The sequence below is a fragment of the Micromys minutus genome, assembly GCF_963924665.1.
Source record: "Micromys minutus genome assembly, chromosome: 1".
Classification (NCBI taxonomy): domain Eukaryota; kingdom Metazoa; phylum Chordata; class Mammalia; order Rodentia; family Muridae; genus Micromys; species Micromys minutus.
In genome coordinates, this window is record NC_137969.1 from 24,414,473 (window position 1) to 24,439,747 (window position 25,275).

Consider the following 25,275-nt stretch of genomic DNA (forward strand, 5'->3'; position numbering starts at 1 on the left):
TTAACAGAATAGAACTGTGAACCCAGAATCTTGTATCAAGAACAAAGGGGAAAAGAACGTGCTCTCAGGTAGAGACTAAAAGTGTTTGCTGCCAGGAACCTTGGTGTAAGAGAGTGGGCCAAAGACTATACTTTCTATAGTTCATATGAGAGTTGGCCACTGCAGCATCATTGCACGAGAAAGAACCTTAAAACACAGGAAGAAAGAGGAATAGAAATGGTAGACATATGAGCAGAAGATATAGTTGTAGATAGGCAATTAGTTCTCAGTGGGTTCTTTAAAAATGTGTTAGGTTAACTGCAAAAGTTACTATTGTTTGGGTCTTTAACTGTATGTAGAAGTAACATGTAAGACAATCACGTACCAAGGGAAAGGCGATGGGTTCCCACTTGAAGTGATAAAATACTGATTCAGTTAGGTCATGGAAAATTACATAGGTAATTCAGCTCCTAGGCCAGTCAGTGAACTTTGCAGAAAGATGACTGAAAGCATGATAGTTAAATTAAAATGGAATTACAAAATTCAGAAAACTCAAAATAAAGGCAGAAAAGAGGAAACAGGGAAGAACAAAGACAAGTAAGTTGGCACTTAAACTCAGACAAATTATGTTAGCTACAGATGGCCCCTACACACGTGTTATTAGGGAGGCTTGAAAAAATGACTGGATTCTGTTATCTACAAGGAACTCTTCAAATATGAAACATGTTAGGTAACACATAAGAAGAGCTAGAAAAATATAGGGCTAAGGGTGTAGTTTAGTGGTAGAGTTTGGTATGCCTGAAGCCCTGAGTTCACTCTTCAGCACATCCCTTAAGGTAGATATTAATGTCATAAAATGTAAGAACTGGGTTTCGAAGACAGTTCTTATAGCTAAAAGGTGCGGTTGCCTAATGAAGACCAGCTATCTCTGAGGGCTTTTTCTGTGCTGGTGACTGCAGCAAATCCAAGCAGAGATTCGGACAGCTGGACCTGTCTGCTTCACAAGTGGAGGGTCAGTGCTGCTCTGAGACACATGAGAAGAACCAGCTACAGACAGAGCAAGCCAGGACCCGGAGAAGCAGAATGACCTAGGTAAACACTCTACCTTCATAGCCATCCCATGTGTGGGTCATAAAAGAAACTTTAACCATTCAAAAGGACTTAAGTAAAATAAGTTACTCATCATAGCGAAACAAAGCAGTAACAAATAGTAAGAACTTCTCCCTAAATGTGACTGTTATGTAAGTAGCAAACTTCTGAGGAAGCCACAAGGGAAATTAGAAAATATTTGACACAATAAAAATACAACCTACCAAAGCTTGGAAGATGGACATATATAACATTAAAATGAAAGAAGGAAGGTCTCACTTCGGTAAGCCAGGTTTCTATCTTAAGACTCTAAAAAGCAGAAGGAAACAAACGATACAGAAACGGAATTGAAATTAGGACTGTAAAGGCTAGTGAGTGAGTGGGGCAGGGTGGGCTCTGAATGATTCCTGTCCTGATCCACCTTAGCCGAACTGTCAAGGGAAACACATTTTTAGTAAAAGAGATGAGCAAAGTGCATAGCTCCGGACCTCATAGAACTAAAAAAGAAAATGGCATTCTTTGAAAAGCTCTCTACAGGGATTTGTCATCTCGCATGAAATAGTCTATTTCTTTGGAAATCACCAAAACTCATCCAAGGCAAACATCCTGCAGTTTTGCTTTTTTGTTTTAAGACAGGAAAATTCCAGTTAAATACTGTGGCGGTTTGAACGTGCAATGCTCCCCACAGGCTCATGTGTTTGGACACAGCTGCTGGGGCTCTTTGAGAAAGTTGTGGAACCTTCTGGAGGTGGAGCCTCAGTAGAGAAAGTGGATCCTGGGTGGGCCTTGAGGTGCTGGGGTTCCATTTCTTATTTGCTTTGCTGATGCAGTGTCATTAGCTGGGCTTCTGCTCTTGTTCCTGCTTTCCCCACCGTGGTGGACTCCATCCCTCTGCAGCCATGAGCCACAATAAACCTTTTCTCCCTAAGTTGCTTTTTTCAGGTTATTTGACCACAGCAAGGAGAATGTTAAGATAGATACTTTCCAGAAAATTAACTCCAGACCCACATGGTTTCACTGATGAAATCTATTGGTTATTTTAAAACACTGCCAAATTTAGAAGGAAGAAGACATTTTCCAATTCCTCCTTGATGCTGCTGACACTTAACATCAGCCCAGTGTCCATGGTCCTCAGCATCTACTGGCAAATTGAAACTCGGAAGCTTTTTAAAGCCAACACACAGGACTAAATAACATTTGTCCTAGGAATGCAAGGATGGCATGATGTTTGAAAACAATCGCTGTCATCAGTTGTCTTAGTACCTAAAGAAAACCACACAGTTCTGTTGAGGCAGAAAAAGTATTTGACAAAATTCAGTGTTCTTATTTATTTATTTTTTTTTAAAGATTTATTTATTAGGGCTGGAGAGATGGCTCAGTGGTTAAGAGCACTGACTGCTCTTCCAGAGGTCCTAAGTTCAATTCCCAGCAACCACGTGGTGACTCACAACCATCTGTAATGGGATCCGATGCCCTCTTCTGCTGTGTCTGAAGACAGCGGCAGCAACAATGTATTCACATACATAAAATAAATAAATAAATCTTTATATAAAGTCACACCAGAAGAGGGCATCAGATCTCATTACAGATGGTTGTGAGCCACCATGTGGTTGCTGGGAATTGAACTCAGGACCTCTGGAAGAGCAGTCAGTGCTCTTAACTGCTAAGCCATCTCCCCGGCACCCACAGCATTTTTCTAAATTGGGAATCCTTGTCGATTTGTTTGTGGCTTTACTGTGTGTCTCTCAAGCAGCACCAGCATATGTTCAGGAGTTTAAGCATCAGATTGCATTTGCTTGTTGATGGCTTAGGATGATGCTCAGCTTCAGTATATGGTTAAGACCAGCTCTACTTTTTGACAACAAATATATTATTTCTCTATAACTTTACATATTGTTGAATGATTTCTTTTTTTTTTTTTTTTTTCTTTCTTTTTTTTTTTTTACTTAGTGGTCTTTAAGTTGCTGTTTAATAATTTACTGGCCAGCACCCTAGATTGGACATTGAAGCTTTTCGTACAACCATCATTTGACCCTTATGGTATTCAGTGTCCCATTGGGCCCTTGGGGTTTTGATCTGCTAAGAAGTGAGCATTGAGTAGAGATGTCTGTGTTACAGAAACACAAACTAATCAGGTAGACCAAACACACTAATGGGGGAGGGACAAAGCCTGGGAATGGGCTCCGTTTAATGCAGAATTCTATGCCAGTGTTTGATGGAAAAAAACCTTGAAAGACATATTTGGTCCTTTTATGTTTCACAGGTCAGTAGAAGTCACCCTGCTCACTATCTCCTGGTAAAATATGCAGTTAAAATTTATAAATGATATTCAGTTCTAAAATACGGTACAAAAATCACACTTGACAATGCTATTTTAGGGCATGCTTATGGCCATCTTGACTGGATTTAATGTGAATGAATCTGAGGACTCAGTTCTGGCCCCAGTTGGCTAGTTTGTAAAATGTTGGGTGGGCACTAAGCTCTGAGAGACCAGGCCAAGTACTTGCTCTTGTCACTGAGAACTGAGCTTCACAGTGTTACCCAGAGGGTTAGTCCACAAGCATGGTTTCCAGAAAGGCCTTCTTGGTTAGTGTTTGTTGGGGGTGGGGGTCGTCTCTTCCCAGCCTCTGTTTCTGTCCTATCTTCCAGGCCTGGCATAGACATCGCCTTTTTTGCTTGTCTGTGTGTGACTTAGGGCAAGGGGCTTGTTCCACTTCATTGCCAGGGCCAAGCACTTGGTGTACTTGCTGGTGACAGACAGGCAAGCAGACAGATGGCTTCTCGGGGTGGCATACTGATCCCACAAGTTGTGTGTGCCTCTGCCATGTGCTTCACTGGACCCTCACCAGATCAGCTCGAGAAGGCGCGTCCGCTGAGCACGGGATGACAGTTGTACGTGCCACTTACTCCAGGATGCAGGGCCCTGCTGAGTTAAGGCATGGCCTACTTCTGTAAGGGCATGCAGCAATGGTGCACACGTCACCCAGCCTCCCCTCTCCCCGCTTCCTCCCTACTCTTTGGAGCAGCCATGACGTCTGCAACTTCTTTCAAAGAGTAAAGGTTTTTAAGTCAATAAGGTGAATTCTATAACATTTTTACTTTATTATGCCCTGGGTGGAACATGCTTATGTGTTCATTAAATTATCTTTTGAGCACTACCACAGATTTGAAAAATCACACCCGCCCCCCTTTAAAGTAGTAAACCTGACCGCAGTGAGCCCCCCACACACACTGAGCATGCGTGCTACCCAAGACTCCATGGCATCTTCTCTCTATAAATGCTTAGTGGCTCCTAATGTACAGCTCCCCACCTGCCACTGAATGCAGTCGTGGAAGAGTTCCACCATCCAAAGTTTGCAGCCTGTCCCCATCCCTTCTTCAGACAGATACCAGCGACATATTCTCTCTACAGATCTGTCTTCTGACGAGATTTTATATACATGGCCCCACCCTGGCTGGCTTCCTTCTGGCTGCTTTGCTTACCACAGTGTTTCCGAGGCACACGGACCGGCAGCACGTGCCTGTAGTTTCCCCTCGCTGCTGGTTCAGAGCTGTTCATGCATTCCTTAGCTGGTGGACATTGGGTTGTCTTACTGTTCCATTGGTCCACAGTTGCTGTGAACTTTTGCGCGTGAGGCTTTTTATAGGTGGTTTCTTTTGGAGAGCTTCTCAGGTGTGTGGCTGGTGTATGTTGAACTGTTGAGAAACTTGCTTCCAAAGTGGCCCTCCTGTTTTGTTTTGCCCCCAGAGAGTCCCAGCTTTTCTGCATGGGTGCCCCCGTGTGCTAGGCCAGTGTTTCCTTTTTTAGTGGATCTCCGGGGCTTCTGTTTTGTGAGGAGGTTCCTGTTGGGGAATGAATAATTGAGTACCGAGTTGTCAGAAAACCAGTGGTGGGTGAGGTGTTTGTAACTCCTAGTCCAGGGTGTGTGTGTGTCCATCCAGGAAGGACAGAGAATTTTGTGGCTCTCTTACTGACTTTGTTCCAGTGCACTGGACTGGCCTACTTACTAGAAATAATTTTGGCCCATGTGCAGAGTTGTGAAAAATTTTATAAGGTGTAATTTACAGTGGACCCTCTGATCTGAAGCTACTAGTCCGTTTTAATGAATGCATGTTCAGATAACAATTCAGTCACTCTGGAAAGTGTCAGATGACTCTCCAGGTAACTTTTCAGAAGGAAACTGTATCGCGAACCCTGTCACTATGTACTTTATGCTTATAACCAGCCAGCTTCTGAGAAGTGTTAATTATGTTTATGGAGTTTCTTTGGTGACACGTTTCTTGTCCCTCCTTACCCCCTCACCCATAATCTTACAATGTAGAACTTATTCCTTTCTCCTAGCTTGCTGTCTTTTCCTAACTCCCTTTTCTGTAGTTAGCACCCCAGGTTCCTCTGTGGGGCTGGGCGCTGCAAAATTGGCAGGGAGGCCATTGTGCATTGACTCAGCCGGCCCCGCCCCGTCTGTTGTGGAGGAGGTCCTTGACTGCTAGCCCAGCCCAACCTAGGAACACTGAGCAGGGATCCGGGAATCGCTGCATCTGTAAGCGATTGAGTGTCCTTCCGTTCCGGCCACCAGCCCGCCTCACTCGCCCAGTGTGGAGCTCTGAGTAGATCCGTGGTCCAGAGGCAGGAGCGAGGCTGGCCTCTACTCACTGGGCATGGAGCCGCCGGCCACGCGCCTCTGAGGCCTGGCGTTCATGGTGAGTCTTATGCGGGTCTGCCGTCCCAATTTGGCCTCCACTAGTGTCTCGGCCTGCCCTTCCAGGCCTGCTTGGTCCTGTGCGCGGTGTGTGCGGCTGTGTGCTCGTAAGCCTGAGTGCAGGTGAGCGCACATCACATGTATCTTTTTTACCTACCAGCCGGAGCTTGCCGGGGACACCAGTGAGGCACCTCCTCTCCATGGCCTTCTTTGTGTCTGCTGCTCGCAGGATTTTCTTTCAGGGTTCAGCGTTGGTTCAGGAAGCTCACCCTTCATTCTTACTCCTAGAGCCACTGCCCCTTTTTCAGAGTCAGGTCAGTTTAGGCCAGGGGGCACCTAGAGATAGGATGGTCTTGTTCGAGGAGTCTGGAGAACAGGAGACTCAGGATAGACAGGAGCCGGGGTTCTCAGAACCTGGTGCAGTTTTGGTACATTTCAGTTTCCTGTGCCTGTGTTAACTTTTGTGTTCTTGATGTTTGTGAGTAATCTGACCACCAGGGAAGGTCTCCTGAGAGCTGCTGTTTCCCGGTGCCAGCATTCCTGGGAACTTAGGAGAATGCTTTCTGGGCGGAGGATACTGTGCCTGGGTAGAGAACAGAGCCAGGGAGGAGGAGCTTTCCCAGGTGTTGAGAGCCTTTACCTACCTACGCTGTGGTCTCTTTAGATGACAACACAGCTCCATGCCCTAGAACAACAGTCATCTCTCAAATACTTGCTTGTTACAGACAGCAAGGAGGAAAACCAGCCTTGGTTTTTCATGCTTGAGTCTCCTTTTTGTTTCTTACAACCCTTTCAGAGAAGTGGTGCGGGAAGTGATTTTATAGTAACAGTGGGAACCATGCACCTGACCTTTCTGGCCTCTTCTTTGGGTGCATGTCTCATACCTACTTGTTCGCGTCTAATCTTCCCCCTAACAGACAAAGGAACAGGCATGGAGGGGGAAGACAGTGCTCAGGGGGGTAGTGCTAGGGATGGCTCATCCTGTAGCTCCTCCCTGCACACTGCCTTGCTGTTGGCAGACTCGCCCCATGCTGTCTCTTAAGTTTATGCTAGCCCAAGTACCCCATGGGATAACCTATTCCAGACATAGGTCCTGAACCCTGGACTTTATCAGCAGACAGATCCTGCTGCTGTAGATGGCTGAGTCAGATGTGAGCACAGGCCTGATTGATGGCCCTTTCTTCTCGGTAGACTAATTGAGGAAGCTAGTGGGGGTCTGATCAGATTATTGACATTCTTGGCTATCTTTTTAGTATGATTCTAGTTCTAAGGACAGTACTGATGGATAACCATCTCTCTTCTCTTCCTCCTGGGAGACATTCTTCTATTGCTTCAGATCTGATCTTCTCTCCCTTTTAATACAAATTTGTCTGTTGCTGGGTATGTGCATGCATGTGTGTACTCATGCACACACACACACACACACACACACACACACACTATGCATGTGTTCTATCTCTTTTTGTTTTCTGGTTCTTAGCCTTAGGCAGTGTGCAGATAAGGTCTCACCACATTTGCGCTCTACTCTTTTCCTTTGGGTTGTTCTAAACCAGATGTGGGTAGCTGTGTGTTGAGACTGTCATGGCTAGGCAGAACAATTTTGATTTAGTATCAACTGTTTAAAATGCTCTCACTAACCCACTGACCAGGATATATGTTTGAAATAGGCCATCCCATGAAGGAGAGACTTGGGCTAGCATAAACTAAGCTAAAGACCTACGCTGCTTAGGTCTGCCATGATTGGCTGTGTCCAGGGAGGGCCATCCCTCCAGCACTGTGTGCCCCTTGGCTACTGCTTGTCTTGTCTGAAGGTCTCCCTTTCTCTCCTGTGGCCTCTGGCGTAAACCTTATCTGTCTTTGCTTAAATGGTACAGGTACCGAGATGCTGTCTCTTGTTCCTTCTGGCCCTTTCCTTCTTGTTTCTTACTCCTCTGCATTTCTCATGGTCTGCGCTGTTCAGTAGCTTGTGCCTGACGCTACTTTCTCTGCAGAGGGGCCCCTGCAAGGCTGCGGGTGAGTGTCTCTTAAAGAGTAAGTCCTCATGTTCTCTTCACAAATGGGTTTCTCCTTTCGTGTGGTCTTCTTCCTTTTTTCCCTGCTAAATTTGCTCAGCTCATAGCCTCTGCCTAGAGTTGAGGCCTTGCTCAGTCTTCTGGATGCTTTTTCTCTGAATTTGCTCGTTCATCAGACCGTACCCTATAGCTTTTCCCAGGGTTAGCTGCTGCACTGGCCAGGTCCCACCCTCCTCACTGGGGTCTATTAGCAAATGCTCAGGTCAGAAACTTCATCCAGGTATTTCCAAACCAGGGGCTTGTAACGTTTTTAAGTCTTTCATAACCAATTGCACTGATTGTCAGTAGGACTTTAAAGGGCACTGTTCTAAACTCCTTTCTGCTGGGGTGAGCAGGCTGGGCGAGGCCACAGTTGATGGTATGGGCAGTTTGTTTCACTCATTGCTCTGCAGGGCTTTTGATGAGCCCAGTGGTACAGAGAAGCATTGCTCGACTTACGGCAGAAAGACTCCTTGCTTGCTTCCGTGCCGTGACAAGTTAGATGGACAGAGCGCACAGATTTTGCCTACTGTACAGAACGAGCTCAGTTCATCGGAGAACAGGCAGTCACTGCAGTGTCCTACCGTGTTCAATGCTCACAGTAGCGTCTTACCAGTCACTTTGTTTATAATGATGGAGTTGGAAGCAGAAGCTAGTCCAGACTCGCCTAAGGTAAAAGGCAGGACTTAGATCTTGGTCGTTTGAGGCTTTGCTCCTGCTGTATTGCGTATGGCCCTAGTCAGCACTAGTCAGTAGTGAGCATTCTTTCTCAGGCCTGAGAGTGAGTATTGTCCTCCTGTATCTAGAGCTGGTTTGTCTGGTTGCACAGAGGGCCTACTGTGGACATCTCTAGTGGCTGTAGAAAAAGAACTAGGTTTGGGGCAGGACTTGTGACCATGCCATACTGTTCTATTTGTATTTACAAGTACCGTTTGAGTTTTAAAATTTGATTTATATTTTAATTTTATGCACATTAGTGTTTTCCCCACATGTATGTTTTTGTGAGGATGTTGGATCCCCTGGAGCTGGAGTTGCAGACAGTTGTGAGCTGCCATGTGTGTGCTGGGACCTGAACCTGGGTCCTCCAGAATAGCCAGTGCTCCCAACCACTGAGCCTTCTCTCCCCGCAACCCCCAATTTGGGTTTAGAAAAGGCTCTACCTGGGATTTCCAGTTTCAGCAGGCCAGGCTTCATCATTTAATGATGCATCACTGTGTGATGAACCATGCTGTTTGACCCCATTTGGCATTGACTGATTCAGGATTACAGGCTCTGTCAGGGTTGGAAACTTTGCTGAGGCTGAATGCAATGAGGTTGCTTCCTATCGTGTTCTACCTGTGAGCAGCTCCCTCAGTTGGTGAGAAATGTCCCTAAAGAACCTAGTGCTTAGAGTCTGATCAATTTCCCCATTCTCTGCAGAGCAAATCTGAGGGCCTCCAATATCCATTAGGATTGGGGTGGTGATGGTGGCATCTTTTGCCTCCTGGGATCAGTGTGCAGATTAAATCAGCTCTGCTTGGGAGGCCCCTGGAAAGCTCTTGGTACATTAGCCTGATCAGCTGCCACTGCCACTGTTACTTGAGTTAGTAACAAGTGCTTATTGACAAGATCTGATGCTTTGGCCCTGAATCAAGGAATCCCCTTCCTTTTGCTTCTGTGTCCCATATCCTCGACTTCAAAACATTGCTAGACTCTCTGGTCAGTGTTTTGAACTGCAGTGTTTTCCCTTGCAGTCTGCAGTCATTTATATATATACCTGTCTCCCTGTCAGCCTGCTCTGATAGTGCTCATATCCACCCGTGGCTGTGGGAACCCGGCTTGAGAATCCTCAGAACATTCTTTGCCTGAATCTTAGCTGCTGGTTAGTGGACCTGTGTGTTGCTTCAAGTTTGATCTCTGTAACCATGGAGGACTTGGTGTTTTCTCTTCCAAACTTCACATCTGTTTGAGCATAGTCTGGAAGGAGGTCAGGTCTCTTTAGGGTGGCAGTGAAGAGGATCTGCAACCCCAACCCTGCACTTTGAACTTGCAGCGTCCTGTCTGTAACATACTGATTGTTAGGGAGGTCAGGTTAGACAGTGTCTAGAGACACAACAAATGGGAGGAAGGATCCAGACTCTGCGACATCTGACTTGTGTGAGATTAATGGCCTTGGCATAAATGGCACTAGACCAAGCTCAGCAGATAGGTAGCACCCAATGGGATGATTGTCGTGAGTCTTGCCTGATGCCACTTGCAGTAGAATGCACAGAGCCTGGAGGTTCTCTGTAGAACTGAAGGTGCTGATACTACTTACTGGACTTAGAACATTCTGCTGCTAGTACTGGACTGTCGCCACTCAGCCTTGTACAAGATCCATGAGCCAACACCAGCCTCTCAGCTCTAGATAGTTAGGTAACTGGAAAGAATTTCCCTCTTCAGTGGGATCAGCTCAGGATAGACAAAATAGGATCCTAACCCTGTGCACCCAGTGTACAGGAGCTGTCACACTTTTTAGAAACCGTACCTGTCTTTTCTGGTGAGAGAATAATTGCTTGTGAAGTAACTTTTCTAGCTAGTGTCAGTAAATCCTTTTCTCAGGATTGTGTGGCTCTCATCATCCAGAATGGCATGAATCTGTGGCCTCTCCACACTTTCTTCCCCACTGGGTCATCTTCCTTAGAGATGCTTCTCACCTCTGATAGACAACCAGAGATGAACAGGTTTTGATTTTGCAGGGAGCCCAAATCCTACATCATTCCAGAGGCTGACTCTCTTGAACCCTTCTTCTACTGGGTGTTTGGAATCTGGGTCACTAGGTGTGACTAAGCTGCTACGGCTGTGACTCAGTGGGGTTTGGAGGCCATGTTTAGATTTCCAGGGCACGGTGGAATTATCGACAGGATGTTGTGCAGTGATGGCACAGCAATGGCCATCACAGTAGCTGTTCATCTCTTACCAAGAAGTCCAGGCCTGTCACTATATGGGAATCGTGGGTCAGGGGCTGCCGACCTTTATAACTTTGTGAGCACTGCAGGGGAAGTGTGTAAACCTAACCTAAGGCATCACCACAGCAGGGAGCTCTTGGACCCCTTCTGCCCAAGGCTTTCCTTTGAAGTGCACTCACCCTTACAATGAACTCAGCTCTAAGTTTTAGCTTCTTTTTTTGATGGTACAAAACTGGCCAGGCTCAGAGTTACCTTGATGTCTTTGTTCTAGGAATATGAAGACAAGGCTGGAAGACCGAGCAGGCCGCCCTCTCCAAAGCAGAATGTGAGGAAGAACCTGGATTTTGAGCCACTGTCCACCACGGCGCTCATCCTTGAGGACAGACCCGCGTGAGTCTGAGGAAGAGCCTCTGTGCTGTCTGCTGTGGGGATGCTCCTGTTTTGGAGGCAGGGGAGGGGAGAAGAGTAGCTGGGTCTCTTGTTGGCTCTGTTAGCCTTCACTCAGTGTGACATCACATGGTGATTTAGGAAACTGTTCTGTCGTAGACATTTAACCAGGCTTTTCCTTTCAGGCAGTATTTGCTTGGAGTTTATCGTCCAGGTTTGCATTGTGTAGCTGCTGTAAGTGCAAGACTAGTTTGGGAGTACAAGGAACCCTGCAAGCATGCTTCATAGTAGTACTTTGGAGGTGCCTTTTCTTTGGGGTGGGGGATACCTTTTAGAGTGGCCTGCAGAGTTTCTTGGGTGGTTTGAGTCAGGACTTCTCTCTCTCTGGGCCCTAGTATCCCCATTGTGTGATGAGGCATTCATGCTTGGAGACCCTCCTGGAGAAGAGCGTCACAGCCAATCTAATTACTGAATTTACACAGAACAGTGTGTCAGGGAGATTTCTCACTTGAGGAAGAACAAGAGCCATGACAGGTTGTCCTGTCCTGGGCTAGTCCATTCCAGCCTCCTGTCCATCCCTGATACTTAAAACCATGAAGGCAGGACAGTCATATATATGGTCAATAGGTAAAGAGAGATGCTTGCTGCCAAGCCTGCTTCCTGGCATCTGAATGGTGGAAAGAGACAGCTGACTTCTTCTGCAAGTTATCCTCTGACTGACATACACACATACAGAACACACACATATGGGGGGTGGGGAGGGTGAAGAGAAGGAAGGAAAAATGTAATTAAATAATTACATGTGAAGCCTAATGAGGAGTATATCTTCAGGATTGTAGAAAACCCTGAAGAGGAGGTTGGAACTCTTAATCCTAGAGACCAGCTCTTAGTGTGCTGAGGGTAGACTGGGCTGGCCTCCTTTGGCTGGTGGTGGTGGTCACAATCTTACAGGGAGCATGGTTATATAGTACTTGTGGAATGCAGGCCAGGTGCCATCATATCCCATTAAGTCAGCTGCCAGAGTCCACTGGAGTTTGCTATGGGATCCATATGGCTCTTGTGTGCATTTGCATAAAACAGAGCAAAGGAACTACAGCAATATATGAATTATCTCTCTCTCATTGCTGTGGCAAACACCTGACCAAAAGAAAAAGAAGCTCAAGGAGGCAGGGCTTATCTTGGATCACAGTTTGAGGATATAGTCCTTCTTGGTGGAGAAGGCGTGGCAGCAGGAGGTGCTGATCATCGGGCAGGAAGCAGATAATGTTGGTACTTATCTTGCTTCCTCCCAGCCTTGGGAATGGTGTCACCCACATTCCATCTTTAACCCAGTCTGGAAATACCCTCACAGACACACCCAGGGCAATTTCTTAAGGGGTTGTAGCCGGCAGTGTGAGTAACCACAAGAGCTGATCCTAAGGAAACTAAGCAGTTAAATGGCCATATGTTATATACTGTGAGGTCATCCTGATGCTGGGATTGCTTTGTAGAAAAGACATTTTCCTTGAAGAATAGGTTGACTTCTTTTTCTGTATCTTTATAACCCAGTGTTTCACAGTGAGTATCTTGCTTTGTCCAAAATGTCTTTGCAGGGAGCTAGTTCAGTGGTGGAGCCCTTGTTTGACTAGTGTGTGAGAGGCCCCAGGCTCAGTCCCCAGCTGAGCAAGGTTGCACATACCTGTTGTCCCAGCACTTGAGAGGCTAAGATAGTGGGGTCTCCTGGGCCATGTAAATCTCAACAAAACAAATATAAATTTATGAAAGAACTTTAGCTTTAAACAATGGATTTCTAACCTTGGGTTTTAGAGCTTTTACGCCATAATGCTTCAGGTGATTTTTTTCCCTCAGACTTTTATCAAGTTTTAACAGTACAACCCTGTTTATTTCCTGTCAAGAAATCTCCCAGCAAAGCCAGCTGAAGAAGCTCAAAAGCATAGACAGCAGTATGAAGAGATGGTGGTGCAGGCCAAGAAACGAGGTACTGTGACAGCCAGCTCTGTTCTCTTCCACTCTAAGTTTGTTAGCTTTAACCTTGACAAAGGCAAATCTGTACTGTGAGATGTACGACTTTTCCATTAAGCAGACAAAGGATGCTTCTCACCAATCCTGGGAGCGTAACGATCGTACACGAGAGTGAGGCATGGTACTGCACACCTGCTAACCCAGCACTTGGGAAGCTAAGACAGGAGACTCATGAGTGCAAAGCCAGGATTTACTATATAACAAGACCCTGTGACAAAGAACACGTAGATTTACATGAGAAAAGACACTGTAGGATAAGAGAAAGAATTTCAGACAAGAGTGACGTGTGGCTCTTCTCTTCATAAGATATAAGGGATTAGATAAGTGCTTTGCAGCATTTACAAAGCTAGAGCGCTGTGATTCTGGAGTGTTTTAAAGTACATGCAATAAGTAAATGGAATTTCATTCACCCTTTAAGGAGGAAATTCTGACACATTAGAAAATGGTTGAACTTGATTGATCCGAAGTGAAACAAGCCAATGACTAAATGACAGATCATATGATGTCATTTTTTGGGGGTGCCACGAGGTAGCGTGCCAAGAGTCTTTTCAGCAGAAGGCTACCTGAGGAGGAGCAGACAGGGAGTTAGTGGTTAATGAAGACACGTTTAATCAAAGAGAAGATGAGAAAGTTCTAGATATGATAGTGATGGGAGTGTATCACAGAAAGAATAAATGTTAGGAAGTTATTCAGTTGAAGTGGTTAAAATAGTAAATTCCGTGTTATGTCTCCATGAGTGAATGGGCTCTGGGACATCTTGCTGCTCCAGAATCTAAAGATGCTCATGCTGTCTGCCATTTAATCACTGGCTTGTTTATAAAATGGCATTATTCTATGTGCGTACAAACTGTGCACACCGTCCCGTACTGACTACCCATAATAGCTTTACACTCTGCAGATACTTATCAGAGGGTTGCTCAGAGAATAATGACAAGAAAATAGTTTGTGCATGTCTGGTACAGATATGATTTGGTCGGCTGAGACAGCCCAGGGGTGTAGACAATACTGTGGTGTAGACTGAGGAGGTGATGTGAGTAGTCTTCCTCAGCACTGCTGCTCGGTTCCCAGCACACACTTAGATAATTCACAACCATCGGAATTCCAGCTCCAGGGGTTTGTGTGATGCCTTCTTAGATCCCTGAGGGTACCAGGCGTGTTCATGGTACACAAGTAAGCATGCAGGCAAAAACAAGAGCACTGCACAAGATGTTAGGAGTGAGCTTAGGGGTCACATTGGGAAAGAGTGGGGTGGGAAATGGAATGGGCTCTCCGTGTTCTTGTGATGTATTCTGTCGGTTTGATTGGATGCTTTCATAGGCTTTTGTGTGTTGTAGTCGTTGAATTATATTTGTGATTGTATACTGTTTTAAAAGAGCAAGCTATACTTAAAGCATTTTCTGAAGGATGGATAGAATGTCTGTAGTCTATGAGGAGTAGTGTATGATATATACTATTATATACTATATTGTAATCTCAGCACTCTGGTGAAAGGAAAATACTGAGTTTGGGGCTAAAGTGGACTACATAGCAAGAACCTGCATTCACATAGTAAATCCATAGGCTATGAAGTGAATATCAAGAGCAGACATTTGCTGTCTACCCACACCACCCATCTGCATCTGTCACTCTCCCTCCCCCAACCCGGTGTGTGATGTGTGTGTGTGTGTGTGTGTGTGTGTGTGTGTGTGTGTATTCTCACAAATATGCACCCAGGCCAGAGGGGCATCCATCAGGTGTCCTGTCGTCCATCTTACTCTCTGAGGCAAGATTTCCTGCTGCCCTCGAAGCTTGTGGGTTTGCAGGACCGGCAGCCCACAATCCTCCTCTCCTCAGGGTTGGGATTACAGGCATGCTCATACTCAGCCTTTATGTGGGTGCTGCGATCTGAACCCCAGCCTCATGCTTTTGCAGTCAACACTTAACTACTAGGTCACATCTCCAACTCCTCCTTCGCTGTTATTGTTCTGGCTGCTCAGTGTTTTCTCTTTTTCTCACCATCTGTAGAGCTTAAAGAAGCCCAGCGGCGGAAGAAGCAGCTGGAGGAAAGGTGCAAGGTTGAAGAGAGCATTGGAAACGCCGTCCTCACCTGGAATAACGAGATCTTGCCTAACTGGGAAACCATGTAAGCATTGCCTCACCGGTGCTGCTCAGTGTGACCACTCCTTTCTGGAGTCATTGGCAGTAGCTGTATTGCTGGATACAGTGACAGCCTCTTCCAGTTTGTCTTTTGGGAGCCTGAGCCATGTTTGTAAAGCTTATGCCTATGTCGCTCCATACTTACAGCTTTGGTAGCTTGTGTGTGAGATGGCCTTCCCTGTCTCCGCAGACTGTTCGCAGTAGAAACTGCTAATCCGCAACCTCTGGGCCTTTGCCTGCCCTTTCCCTGTCTACAGTGTCCTGAACCTCTTCATCCTTCTAAATCCTGTTTTCTCTCTGGCTTAGTCTTCACAGGGAAGAATTTCCTGCCCCCACCTGTGGAAGACTCCCTCTGTCTGCTTGAGCATCTGTCTCTTTCTGAGGGTGGAAACCACTTGTCTTTGATGTCCACCTGCAGTGTCAGTACAGGGTGGCACCCCACAGTGCCTGGCAGCTGTGGTATCCTCAGTTCTGAGGATCTGCTTTACATCTTGTTTTATTCCTGTGTGGCCAGTATGAGCAGGTTCTGTGACCAACAGTCTGGAATGACTGTTGTTTAGATGTTCCCCAGTTAGCATCCTGTCTACAGTGTGCTGTAGTGTGTGGCTGTCCTGTGAGGCCCCTTCCCACTACATTTCTGTAGAAGAGAGCTGCCTGCATGCCTCCCCGATGCCCAGCACGCCTCACCTGTGCCCTGCGCTTCTTACCTGTGTACAGCTCTTTGCAGTCCTGTAGGAGTCCACTCTGTTTCCCCATCTGTGTTTTCTGCTCCAAAAGTCTTTTTCGATTCTTCCTGTGTGTAAACTTCTACTAATCTATCAGAACCTGGTTCTGGAAGGTTTCTTGGTTCTTTGGTCTATGGTGTTCCGTGCTGTGCCTTCAGTACCCCGTCACAGCAGTGGAGGTCTTGTGTGCATTTCAGTAGTCAGGAGGGTAAGCTCCCTGAGGGAGAGGGTAAGTGGGGGCGAGACTCGTGTGCAGATGAGCCCTCCTCCATTGAGAGCAAACTTAGAAACTCACGCTTCCATTCTGTTCAGGTGGTGCTCTAAGAAGGTTCGAGACTTGTGGTGGCAGGGAATCCCTCCGAGTGTAAGAGGCAAAGTTTGGAGCTTGGCCATTGGCAACGAGTTGAACATCACTCACGGTGAGTGGCTTGTGTAATTCTAGGCCTTGAGGTTCCCCCCGGGGTTTCTGGGACTCCCTTCTGTCCCTTTTGCCACATTAGAGAGCATGGTAACCATTGCCATGAAGCTCTGGTGGAAAGGCCAAATAAATCTGCCTTCTCTGAGAGGGTAACTGGGGAGCGGGTTCAGTGCTGGCTGCTCCAGATTCCTGAGAGGTCAGAGCAGGCTGCCTAAAGAGAAAGACAGCAGACATAGGGCTCTAAGGCTCAGTGGGGAGGCAGAGTCTCTCCTCAGAGTCTGACCCGGAGAGTGGAGGTGTTTGCTTAGGATACCCTTTGGTGGTTTTTTTGTTTGTTTTTTGTTTTGAACCCTAGAGAGTCTAGGGCTGGTATCTGTAGGGCATTAGCATGTGAAGCTAGCATGTTAGGGAGGGAGGGAGACCCCTGCTCCCAGTTTTTAAGCTGTTTAATGATGCTTCTCAAGCACCTAGCTCCATGGTACAGTGCTTGACTAGCATAATGAGCAAAGCCCTGGGTTCAATCTCCAGTATTGGAACTTGGAGGAAAAACAGGTGGGCATGGTGGTCCACAGCTGCAGTCCCAGCACTTGAGAGGCTGAGGCTAAAGGGTTGTTGTAGTCAGCCTGGGCTACAGTCTCTCAAATCTCTCAAGTGCTCCGCTTTTGTGTGCTCTACTGACTCACTCGTGTATTTGTAGTACCCAGCACGGCTCTGGGTGTCAGAGTTCTAGAAGCACACAAATCAAACATGAAGCCTTAATACAGGGGAGTTGTGTTTCCTCTGTTGATAGTGAGCTGCTCTGGCGGGCATGCGTGCCTCTCTTCCCTTCCACTGAGGTCAAGCTGCTTTTACTCTGGTAAAGACTCTCCAGTTTAAGGCCGATTGCTTGTGCCTGACCCCTCTAGTTATGTTACTGTGTTCATCTTGACAGCATAGCTTCTGCCATGACAGCAGCTTTGTTCTGAGCAGTGTCTCCATGTTGAATAGCGGAGCTGTCAGGTGGTCACTGGCTTCCTTCAAGGAGGATGGCAGGGCAAGGAACCTTCTTCTCCAAACTCCTTTTCTGGCTAAATGCTGCTGCCAAAATGTCACTGTAAGATCTTTGTATGAGAATCTGTGTAATGTGTGACTTGAAGTAGATCTTAGCCTCTCAGAAGAAGAGGTGAGACATTGCTGAGCATGCAAAGATCTGTGTGCTTGAGAGTCTTCTAAACTCTACTAACAGTTCTGTGGCTAATTGGATGCAACATGATGCCTGGATTTAATTTACTTAAATTAAAACCTGTGGTGAACTAGATGATGAGGAGATGGTGCTGAGCAGCTCCCTAATTGTGTATACATCTTGCCCAGGACCTGTGCTTGGGTCCCGGCTCACTCTGTATAGCTTATGTCTGTCTGTGAATGCTGCATCCTGTCCATTGGCCCCAGCATAGTGGCCTCACTGCAGTGTTGTCTGCTCTGTCATTTGTGCCCAGCCTGATCTTCTGGATGTGGCAGGCCCCCTCTGAAGTGTTTGTTGAGTGAATGACCACACCTTTCTGACCTCACCGTACTGTTTCTCCCAGCCAGTCTGAGACAGTGATTTTGGTTGGCTGGGTGCCAAGCACCAGCTGCTGTTCACCACCTCATGTCTCATTAAATGTCAGCTGAGATGGTCTCAGGCAGCTCTTGGGACCTCATTTTCTTCTTGAAAAAGGTTAGGAATTGTGTTCCATATCTGTGACCAGTGTGCGTGTGGTCAAAGTTCTCATTCTACTTTTGGCTGGTTCTGAAGTTCATGTTCTGACTTGGGAAGACCCAGGGTTCAATAGCTCTACTAAGCTTCACTGTTGAGCAGGCATGGTGCTTGAGCCTGCATCTTAGCCCTTGAGGGGGGTGTGTGTGTATGTGTGTGTGTGTGTGTGTGTGTGTGTGTGTGTGTTGACAACAAAATCCAGTAACAAATAAACAAACCCTCCTCCAAGTAAATCAAAATATCCAAACATCACACCCAGGGAAGACAGGTACTTTGAAATTGGGGCTGGGGACCTGGTAGCATTGTTGAACAGGAAAGGAATTTACTATGCAAACCTAGTGACCTAAGTTTGATCCCTGGAACACATAAAGGCGGAGGGAGAGAACTGACTCCAAAATTGTCCTCTGGCCTCCACATGTATCTTGTGCACATGTGAGTTCCTCCCCCATCACACACTTGTGTATGCATAATAACAAGTTGAATTTTAAAAAGAGGTTGGAGCTGGGGGTCCTGAAATAAAACTGCCACCATTTTATCATGACAATACATATGACACTAAAACTGTGGGGCAGGTCCTGGGAGCTCAGACATGGACATATTTTATTCTGAGGCACCCAGTCTCTCCTAACAATTCTTCACTTGTGAGGTGGAGCCCTAATGGGTACATGCTGTTGGGGTAACATTTTCGTACACTGTGTGAAGGTTGTCTTTGTATTATTCTAATGTGGCGTCCAGATTTTGGAATTGTTATTCTTATAGACCACCATCTGCCTCAATGTTTTGTAAACATACACATTGATTGGCTTAGTAAAGCCAATAGCTGAATCAGGGAGGGAGGGTGGAACTTCCAGGCAGAGATAAGAACTCTGGGAGAAGAATTGAGAGGTAGGGTGCTGTGGAGGTCTGACATGCCTGGAGGCACACTGGCGGGTTCCAGAAAGTCCTGACTAAGCATCCTGTGTAGTAGTTTTGTGTGCCTCTGAGAAGAACAAAAATGTTTTGACCTAAGCCCTAATTTTGGATTCCGAACCTGACTTTTCTAGCAAGTCTTAATAGTCCGATTAAATTAAGTTGTAGTAAATTTCCAATTGTTCAGCTTTTTAGAACAAAGCAGGGGTTTCTCAAATTAAACATGAGCGTCTAAATCTGCCAGTCCACCTGGAGCTTGAGTGGGCAGAGGTCCCAGTACATGCGCTAGACCCCAGCCCTGGGCACTTTTGAGTTTCTCTTTAGAGTACAACAGAATAAAAGCTGTGGGCCATAACTGCTGTTTTCAGGGCATGCCAGCATAAGGCTGTATGTATGTTAGAGCTGTCATCAAGCCAGAACAGGGTCATTAGGATGAGTTACACTTAGTGAAGCACCTGGAGGCGGCTGTGCTTGGCTTTACCCTGCGGAGTAAATGATGAAAAGAGTAACGTGGCAAACACTCAGAGAAAGGCAGTGATTGGTCAGCAGTCCTCAGCATATGGGGGCTGGGAATCAAACAAGAGAGAGGTGTAGGGAGCGAGGGTGGCGGAGCAGCTGGGGCACTTAGAGACAAACCCAGTGCATGGGACATGGCGTGCTCTTTTGTCATGAGCATGGCTTGTGGCCCTCCAGCGGCCCAGTCTGCCAACCTGCAGTGGTTATTTGGAAGCTGAAGTTATCTGATTATTAGCAACTGCCTGAGGAGCAGAGCTGCTGAAAACACTGCTTCTCAATATGGAAGAGATTTGAAGACTATTGTGACAATTCTCTGACAGCAGGAATCGTTCTTTGAGAGCTCTGCCTGTTGAGAACGCCAGTTTCTTCTGTGCCTCTCCCTCAGCAGCGAGATGAGGAATCCTGGGCCATATGGGTAGCAAGCTCCAGGTGTCCTTATTTGAAGCAGTGCTCTTCTTAATCCCAGAAATCACAGGCCTAAAAGCTTAAAATTCTGAATACTGAAGTCCTGGAAACTGAATTCCAAAAGCAATTCCCATGGAGAAGAGGTAGAAACCCAAATTGTCCAGAAGGATTGATCATATAGAGCAGCAGGGTCTAAGATGCCAGGGGTTTGGGGTTTTTTTGTTTGGTTTTTTAAAGCACTTGTCAGCAGTGGTGTTTCTCCAAGCTAATGACATTCAGAAGCTTTTAAGGAACTCAAACAGCATTATCTGAAGAGGTCAGCAGTTACTGCTTGGGATCCTTCTAGAAGTTGGCATCAGTGTTGCGGGCGGGTGGGTGGCAGTGCTTCTGCAGCTTCTGCTTCTGTGGTTTGTGAGTGCAGGTGGAGTTGGCGCAGGAAGTGCGGTTCTGGAGGCCATGCAAGTGTCACAGGGACAGGCACCACTGTGAACCCTGGACGATGTGAGAAGGAGCAGTGACACATGGGAAATGGGTGTGTCTCCAGGGAGAGCCATGGCCTACAGGAGAGAAATGTGCTGTCAGCTTCTGTGGGCTACCTTCATGGAGCTGTCTGTATTCTACAAAATGGTTTTAGTAACCCAAATTGTCAGCTTTTTTTTTTTTTTTTTTTTTTTTTGCAGTTGTGCTGTTTTGTGTGTGTGTGCGCGCACATGCGCATCTTTAAGATTTTATTACTTTTTGTTTTATGAGTATGGGTGTTTTGCTTGCATGTATGTCTGAGCTGCAGTGCCTGCAGAGATCACAAAAGGGTGTCAGAGCCCCTGGAACTGGAGTTATAGATGCTTGTGAGCCACAGTGTGGATGCTAAGAATTGAACCCAGGTCCTTTACAAGGTCAGCCAGTGCTCTTAACTGCCCCTGTGCCCTGTGCATTAGCTTCATGCCATTTTCAATATTCAAAGTAGAAATTGTCTATAGACTTCAGATTGCCCTCATTCACTTTACAAATTTCTTGCAGATTTGACCATGTGAAAGTGTTACTATGTGTGATTGTTCATGCATGAAGAATCTTCTTGGTCCATAAAGAGATGTTCTTTAGTTTTTCATTCATTAATTTATTTACTTTACATCCGATCATAGCCCCCTCCTCCTCATCCCCCTGTCACATAGCTTCTCCCCCCCATCCCCTTCTCCTGTGAGAAGGGGGAGCCTCAAGGTATCAACCCACCCTGGCACATCAAATCACTGCAGGACTAGGTGAAAAATCTCTCCCACTGAGTCCAGACAGGGCAGTTTAGTCAGGGGAATGGGATCCTAGGGCAGGCAACAGATTCAGGGACAGCCCCCACTCCAGTTATTGAGGGACCCATAAGAAGAACAAGCTGTACATGCTTGCTCTTTGGTTGGTGGTTTAGACTCTGGGATCCCCAAGGGTCCAGGTTAGTCGACTCATTTGGTCTTCCTGTGAAGTTCTATTCCCTCCAGGTCCCTCAGTCCTTCCCTCGAATGTTTCTCATGACTCTCTGAGCTCCGTCTAATGTTTGTCTCTGGGTCTTTGCATCTGTTTCCATCAGCTGCTGGGTGGGGCCTCTCAGAGGACAGTTATGCTGGGCTCCTGTCTGCACGCACAGCAGAGTGAGATGTCCTTTTGGACATCTGCATCTGTGAACCTTCTCTAAAGTCTAGGCTCTTTGGATGACTGTATTTGTAGCGGTAACCCATCTTGGTTTTGGTTGAAGATTTAGGTCTCCTGGCCAGTGTTTTACATGGCCACAGTTAGGAAGCCTTGTGCACAGTTATGAACCATAATGATAGTTATTCATATACTTTGCTTTTCAGCATATTTCTGCGCATATAGGTCATCTGCGTGTGACTTAGGTATATAATGTTCTCCATCCACTGTGATGCCTACAGTAGAATTGATGCCTATTTTGTTGTACAAAGCAAAACATATTCTATTGTTTTTATGTTTCTCAAATCTCCTTCTTAAGAAGTAAGTAAATGTCTTTTTTAAAAGATTTGTATTCTCAGAATTTTAGACCTTAAGGATTTCAGATTAAAGCTTTATTTATTTATTTATTTATTTTTGAGATTATAACTCAAACTTGTTAGAAACCAGATGGACTCTTGTCCATCCACCCTTTAATCCAACATATGAGACACTGACTGACTGTTCTCTTCAGTCCCCAGGCCATTAATCGGGATACCGAGGTTAGCAAGACTGGTCATCTGACAGACAGTGGGCCAGTCACAGAAGGTCAGAGCAAGAACTGAATAGGTAGCTGTGTAGCAGGGGCCCTGTGGCAGTGTGGTGGCCCTTGTAAATGGCAGTCTTCAGAGGCTAAGCTGAAAGGAATTGTCAGAAGAATGCCTTACTCCGTTTAGACAAAGAGATAGTTGGTGTATTCTCTGGTGTTGTCTCGGGAACATGTACATGTAAAACTTACTGGAAGCTTTTCTTTCAGAGCTCTTTGACATCTGTCTTGCTCGGGCCAAGGAGCGGTGGCGGTCCCTCAGCACTGGAGGCTCAGAAGTGGAGAATGAAGGTATAGCTTTTCCCTCACTGAGCATCGACTCATGGCAGTACTTCTCAGCAGCTAGCGTGGCCTATGTCAAAGGGACTGTTAAAAAACAAACATGGAAAGGAAATAACTTTTAGAAGAAATAGAACCCCACAGCTCCTGAGAGGGTTTGTGTCTCCTGCTCACAACCAGTTGCTTCTAATTGAAGGTTCCCGGTAGCTGGGTTCATTGCATGTTGGCTTCCAGAGGCACCAGCAGTGTGTGTGTGAGATTAAAGATCCACTGACACCGAGCGTTGCCTCTGGTTAGGCAGTGTGACTTGTGCCATTATGAATATTTAAATGTAAGCGCTTCCTATTTTTATTTTATAAATTGACAAGATTGTGTCTATTATGTACATATTTTGAAGCATTTATGGCATGATAAAAATGTAGGTAAATGCCTTCAAATATGTGTTTAAAAATTCAGAATTCTGTTTTCAGGATGTTATACTTTAGGGATTTCAGTATTTGAGATGAAAGTGTAAATGTAGGTAATTTATATTAGATAATACTCCCTTCCCTTAGATCGCGCCTCGCTTTCTGTCTCAGCACTTACTGTCCTCATTGTTGTTGATGATAAGTGACATCAAATTAGATGCCAGGTCATCTTTCTCTTACTGGTTGTGTCCCTGACTGAACCCCTTCTTTAGGGTTGTTAATCGGGAAAGCACTTCACCTATGCTGCTGTGCCCTAATTCAGGGATACAGTGTATCATGTTGTAGGAGTTCCTCCTGTCTGAACGTTTGTTATCTTTAGACTAGTAAGTATCCCGTTCCTTCCGGCTCCATCTCCCCTGCCTCTGGTAAACCTGTTCTGTTTTCTGCTCCGATGGAGCGTTTTTAACATTTTTAGATTGAATGTACAGAGGATGTCAGACAGTCCTTCTCTTTCTGTGGTTTCCTCATTCGGCACCGTGCCCCTCGGCTTGTCTGCTGTCCATATCTGCTCCCTTTTCTTCATTTGTTCACCTGCAGACAGACAAGTAGGTTGATGAATTTCTTGCCTCCCACCCACGCACGGTGCTAAAGTGAACAAGACAAGCACTATGTATCTCTGCAGATACCACACCCAGGAGCGGCAGGATTGCTGGATCCTGCCTAGTTTTGCTTTTAAGGTTTGGAGGCAACACATAACATTCTCACCAGAGATTGCGTAGGTGAAAGGTCATCTTTGTTATGATTCCTTACAACTAGGTTCACTGTGTGCATTTCTCAACGTGTACTTATTTTCTTCCTTGTTGTTGATGACAAGAAATATCATTAGATTTTGATTTTTAGACTCTAGAAAATAATCTGATGACGCTCTAGCTCATGCCATGAGGCATTCTGATCCCCAGAGTGAGAGATTCTGTTCTTGCCATGTACACACTGTGAAGGCGGACACTGTAGGCAAGGCTCAGTGCTGTACTCAGGGAGAGCTGCTTCAGAGCCTGGTAATGACCCATGTCTATGCTGAAGTGTGCAATGACTTTTGCTTTTTTGACAGATGCTGGGTTTTCAGCAGCAGACAGAGAGGCCAGTCTGGAGCTCATTAAACTGGACATTTCTAGAACATTTCCTAATCTCTGCATTTTCCAGCAAGTAAGTGGTGGGGATTTGTCACGTGTGTGCCCTGTTTAAGTTTTATGAATGCTGAGCCGCATGTATTTTTAGTCATGTTTGAAGGGTTAGTTAGGGTTTTGGGGGAGTAAAGTGGGGGTCAGGGACAATGCATTTAGATGCTTAAAATGTGTGTAACTGGCTGTTCCTGATCACACATCTGCGTTAAAAGCTATGGGTTCTTCTAGTAAAGTGTGCGTGCCAGAGCCTTGGTAGGTGGTGCAGAAGGCTTATGGGTGATTGTGCTGTCACAGTCCCCTGGTGCTCTTCTGTTCTTAGGACTGTAGGTAGGTGTGTCTATTTTGTAGGAGCCTCAATGTGATTTTGGGGACCTGCTGATAGGAGCGTCGGGAAGGAGTGCCCCATAGCCTTGAGGTAGCCAGGATGGAACCTGGGCAGAGATGGTGGGGTTTCTGAGATGATTAACCACGAGGTTTGGGGGTAGATTCTTGTCTGGATGTTAGTGGATCAAGAAAGGCCTCTCTCGTCATCTGGCACAGATGAGAGGGCGGTTGGACTTAGAGTCCTCTCTCGAGGCCTTGTGTTCTCTGAGCCTGGAGATGTACATCCAGAGGTTAGGAGTTTCACCAGCTCTCCTTCATGGTATGGTTCCATCTTTTCCTTCTCTGTTCTCTCTGCTTTATTCGAGAGCCTAGGCATTGCAGGTTGCCACCGCAGCCACCCTCACCTCCCCTGGCTGCCCCACCTCCTTCCAGTCACTTCCAGTCATGCACCATGGTTCCCAGTCTGAGGGTGGTGTAACAAACTGGAATGAGTTGGCTAAGTGGCTGCAGAGTGAACAGGCTCAGAACATTGAGTTTAGGTAGGCTTGGGGTTAATGTTGTTGGGCTGGAGTGTCTTGACAAACAAGAGAGGCATTGTCCTTTTTTGAGCGGTGGAGAATCAGAGGTCACATCTGGGAGGAAGGGAGCAGTCTTGTCTGTGCATACACTGGGTTTACTTACTGTAGTCTGGGGGAGAGCAGGGGCCAGGCAGAAGAACAACTGGGGCAAAAGTGTTGGGACCCTGTTCCTGTGCAAGAATGAGTGTGGAAGACACAGCTGTCCCTGCAGCTGCTGTCCCTGCAGCCTCCCTAGAGGGTTCCCAGTTCCCTG

General features: G+C 46.2%; 1 protein-coding gene across 4 annotated transcripts in view; it reads left to right on the forward strand.

The window, feature by feature from the left end:
- Window positions 1–25,275, forward strand: part of TBC1D14 (TBC1 domain family member 14) — an 88,534-nt gene that overhangs the window by 45,106 nt on the left and 18,153 nt on the right. For 3 of the 4 annotated variants that reach the window (XM_080928613.1, XM_080928614.1, XM_080928615.1), the window contains exons 4-9: window positions 11,018–11,136; window positions 13,029–13,111; window positions 15,160–15,277; window positions 16,329–16,435; window positions 22,464–22,544; window positions 24,048–24,142. In XM_080928613.1, coding sequence (XP_080784739.1) covers window positions 11,018–11,136; window positions 13,029–13,111; window positions 15,160–15,277; window positions 16,329–16,435; window positions 22,464–22,544; window positions 24,048–24,142 — 603 coding nt within the window. Of the gene's footprint in view, window positions 1–5,646; window positions 5,770–11,017; window positions 11,137–13,028; window positions 13,112–15,159; window positions 15,278–16,328; window positions 16,436–22,463; window positions 22,545–24,047; window positions 24,143–25,275 lie in introns of those variants that run through there. The other variant, XM_080928616.1, reaches the window with a different exon arrangement.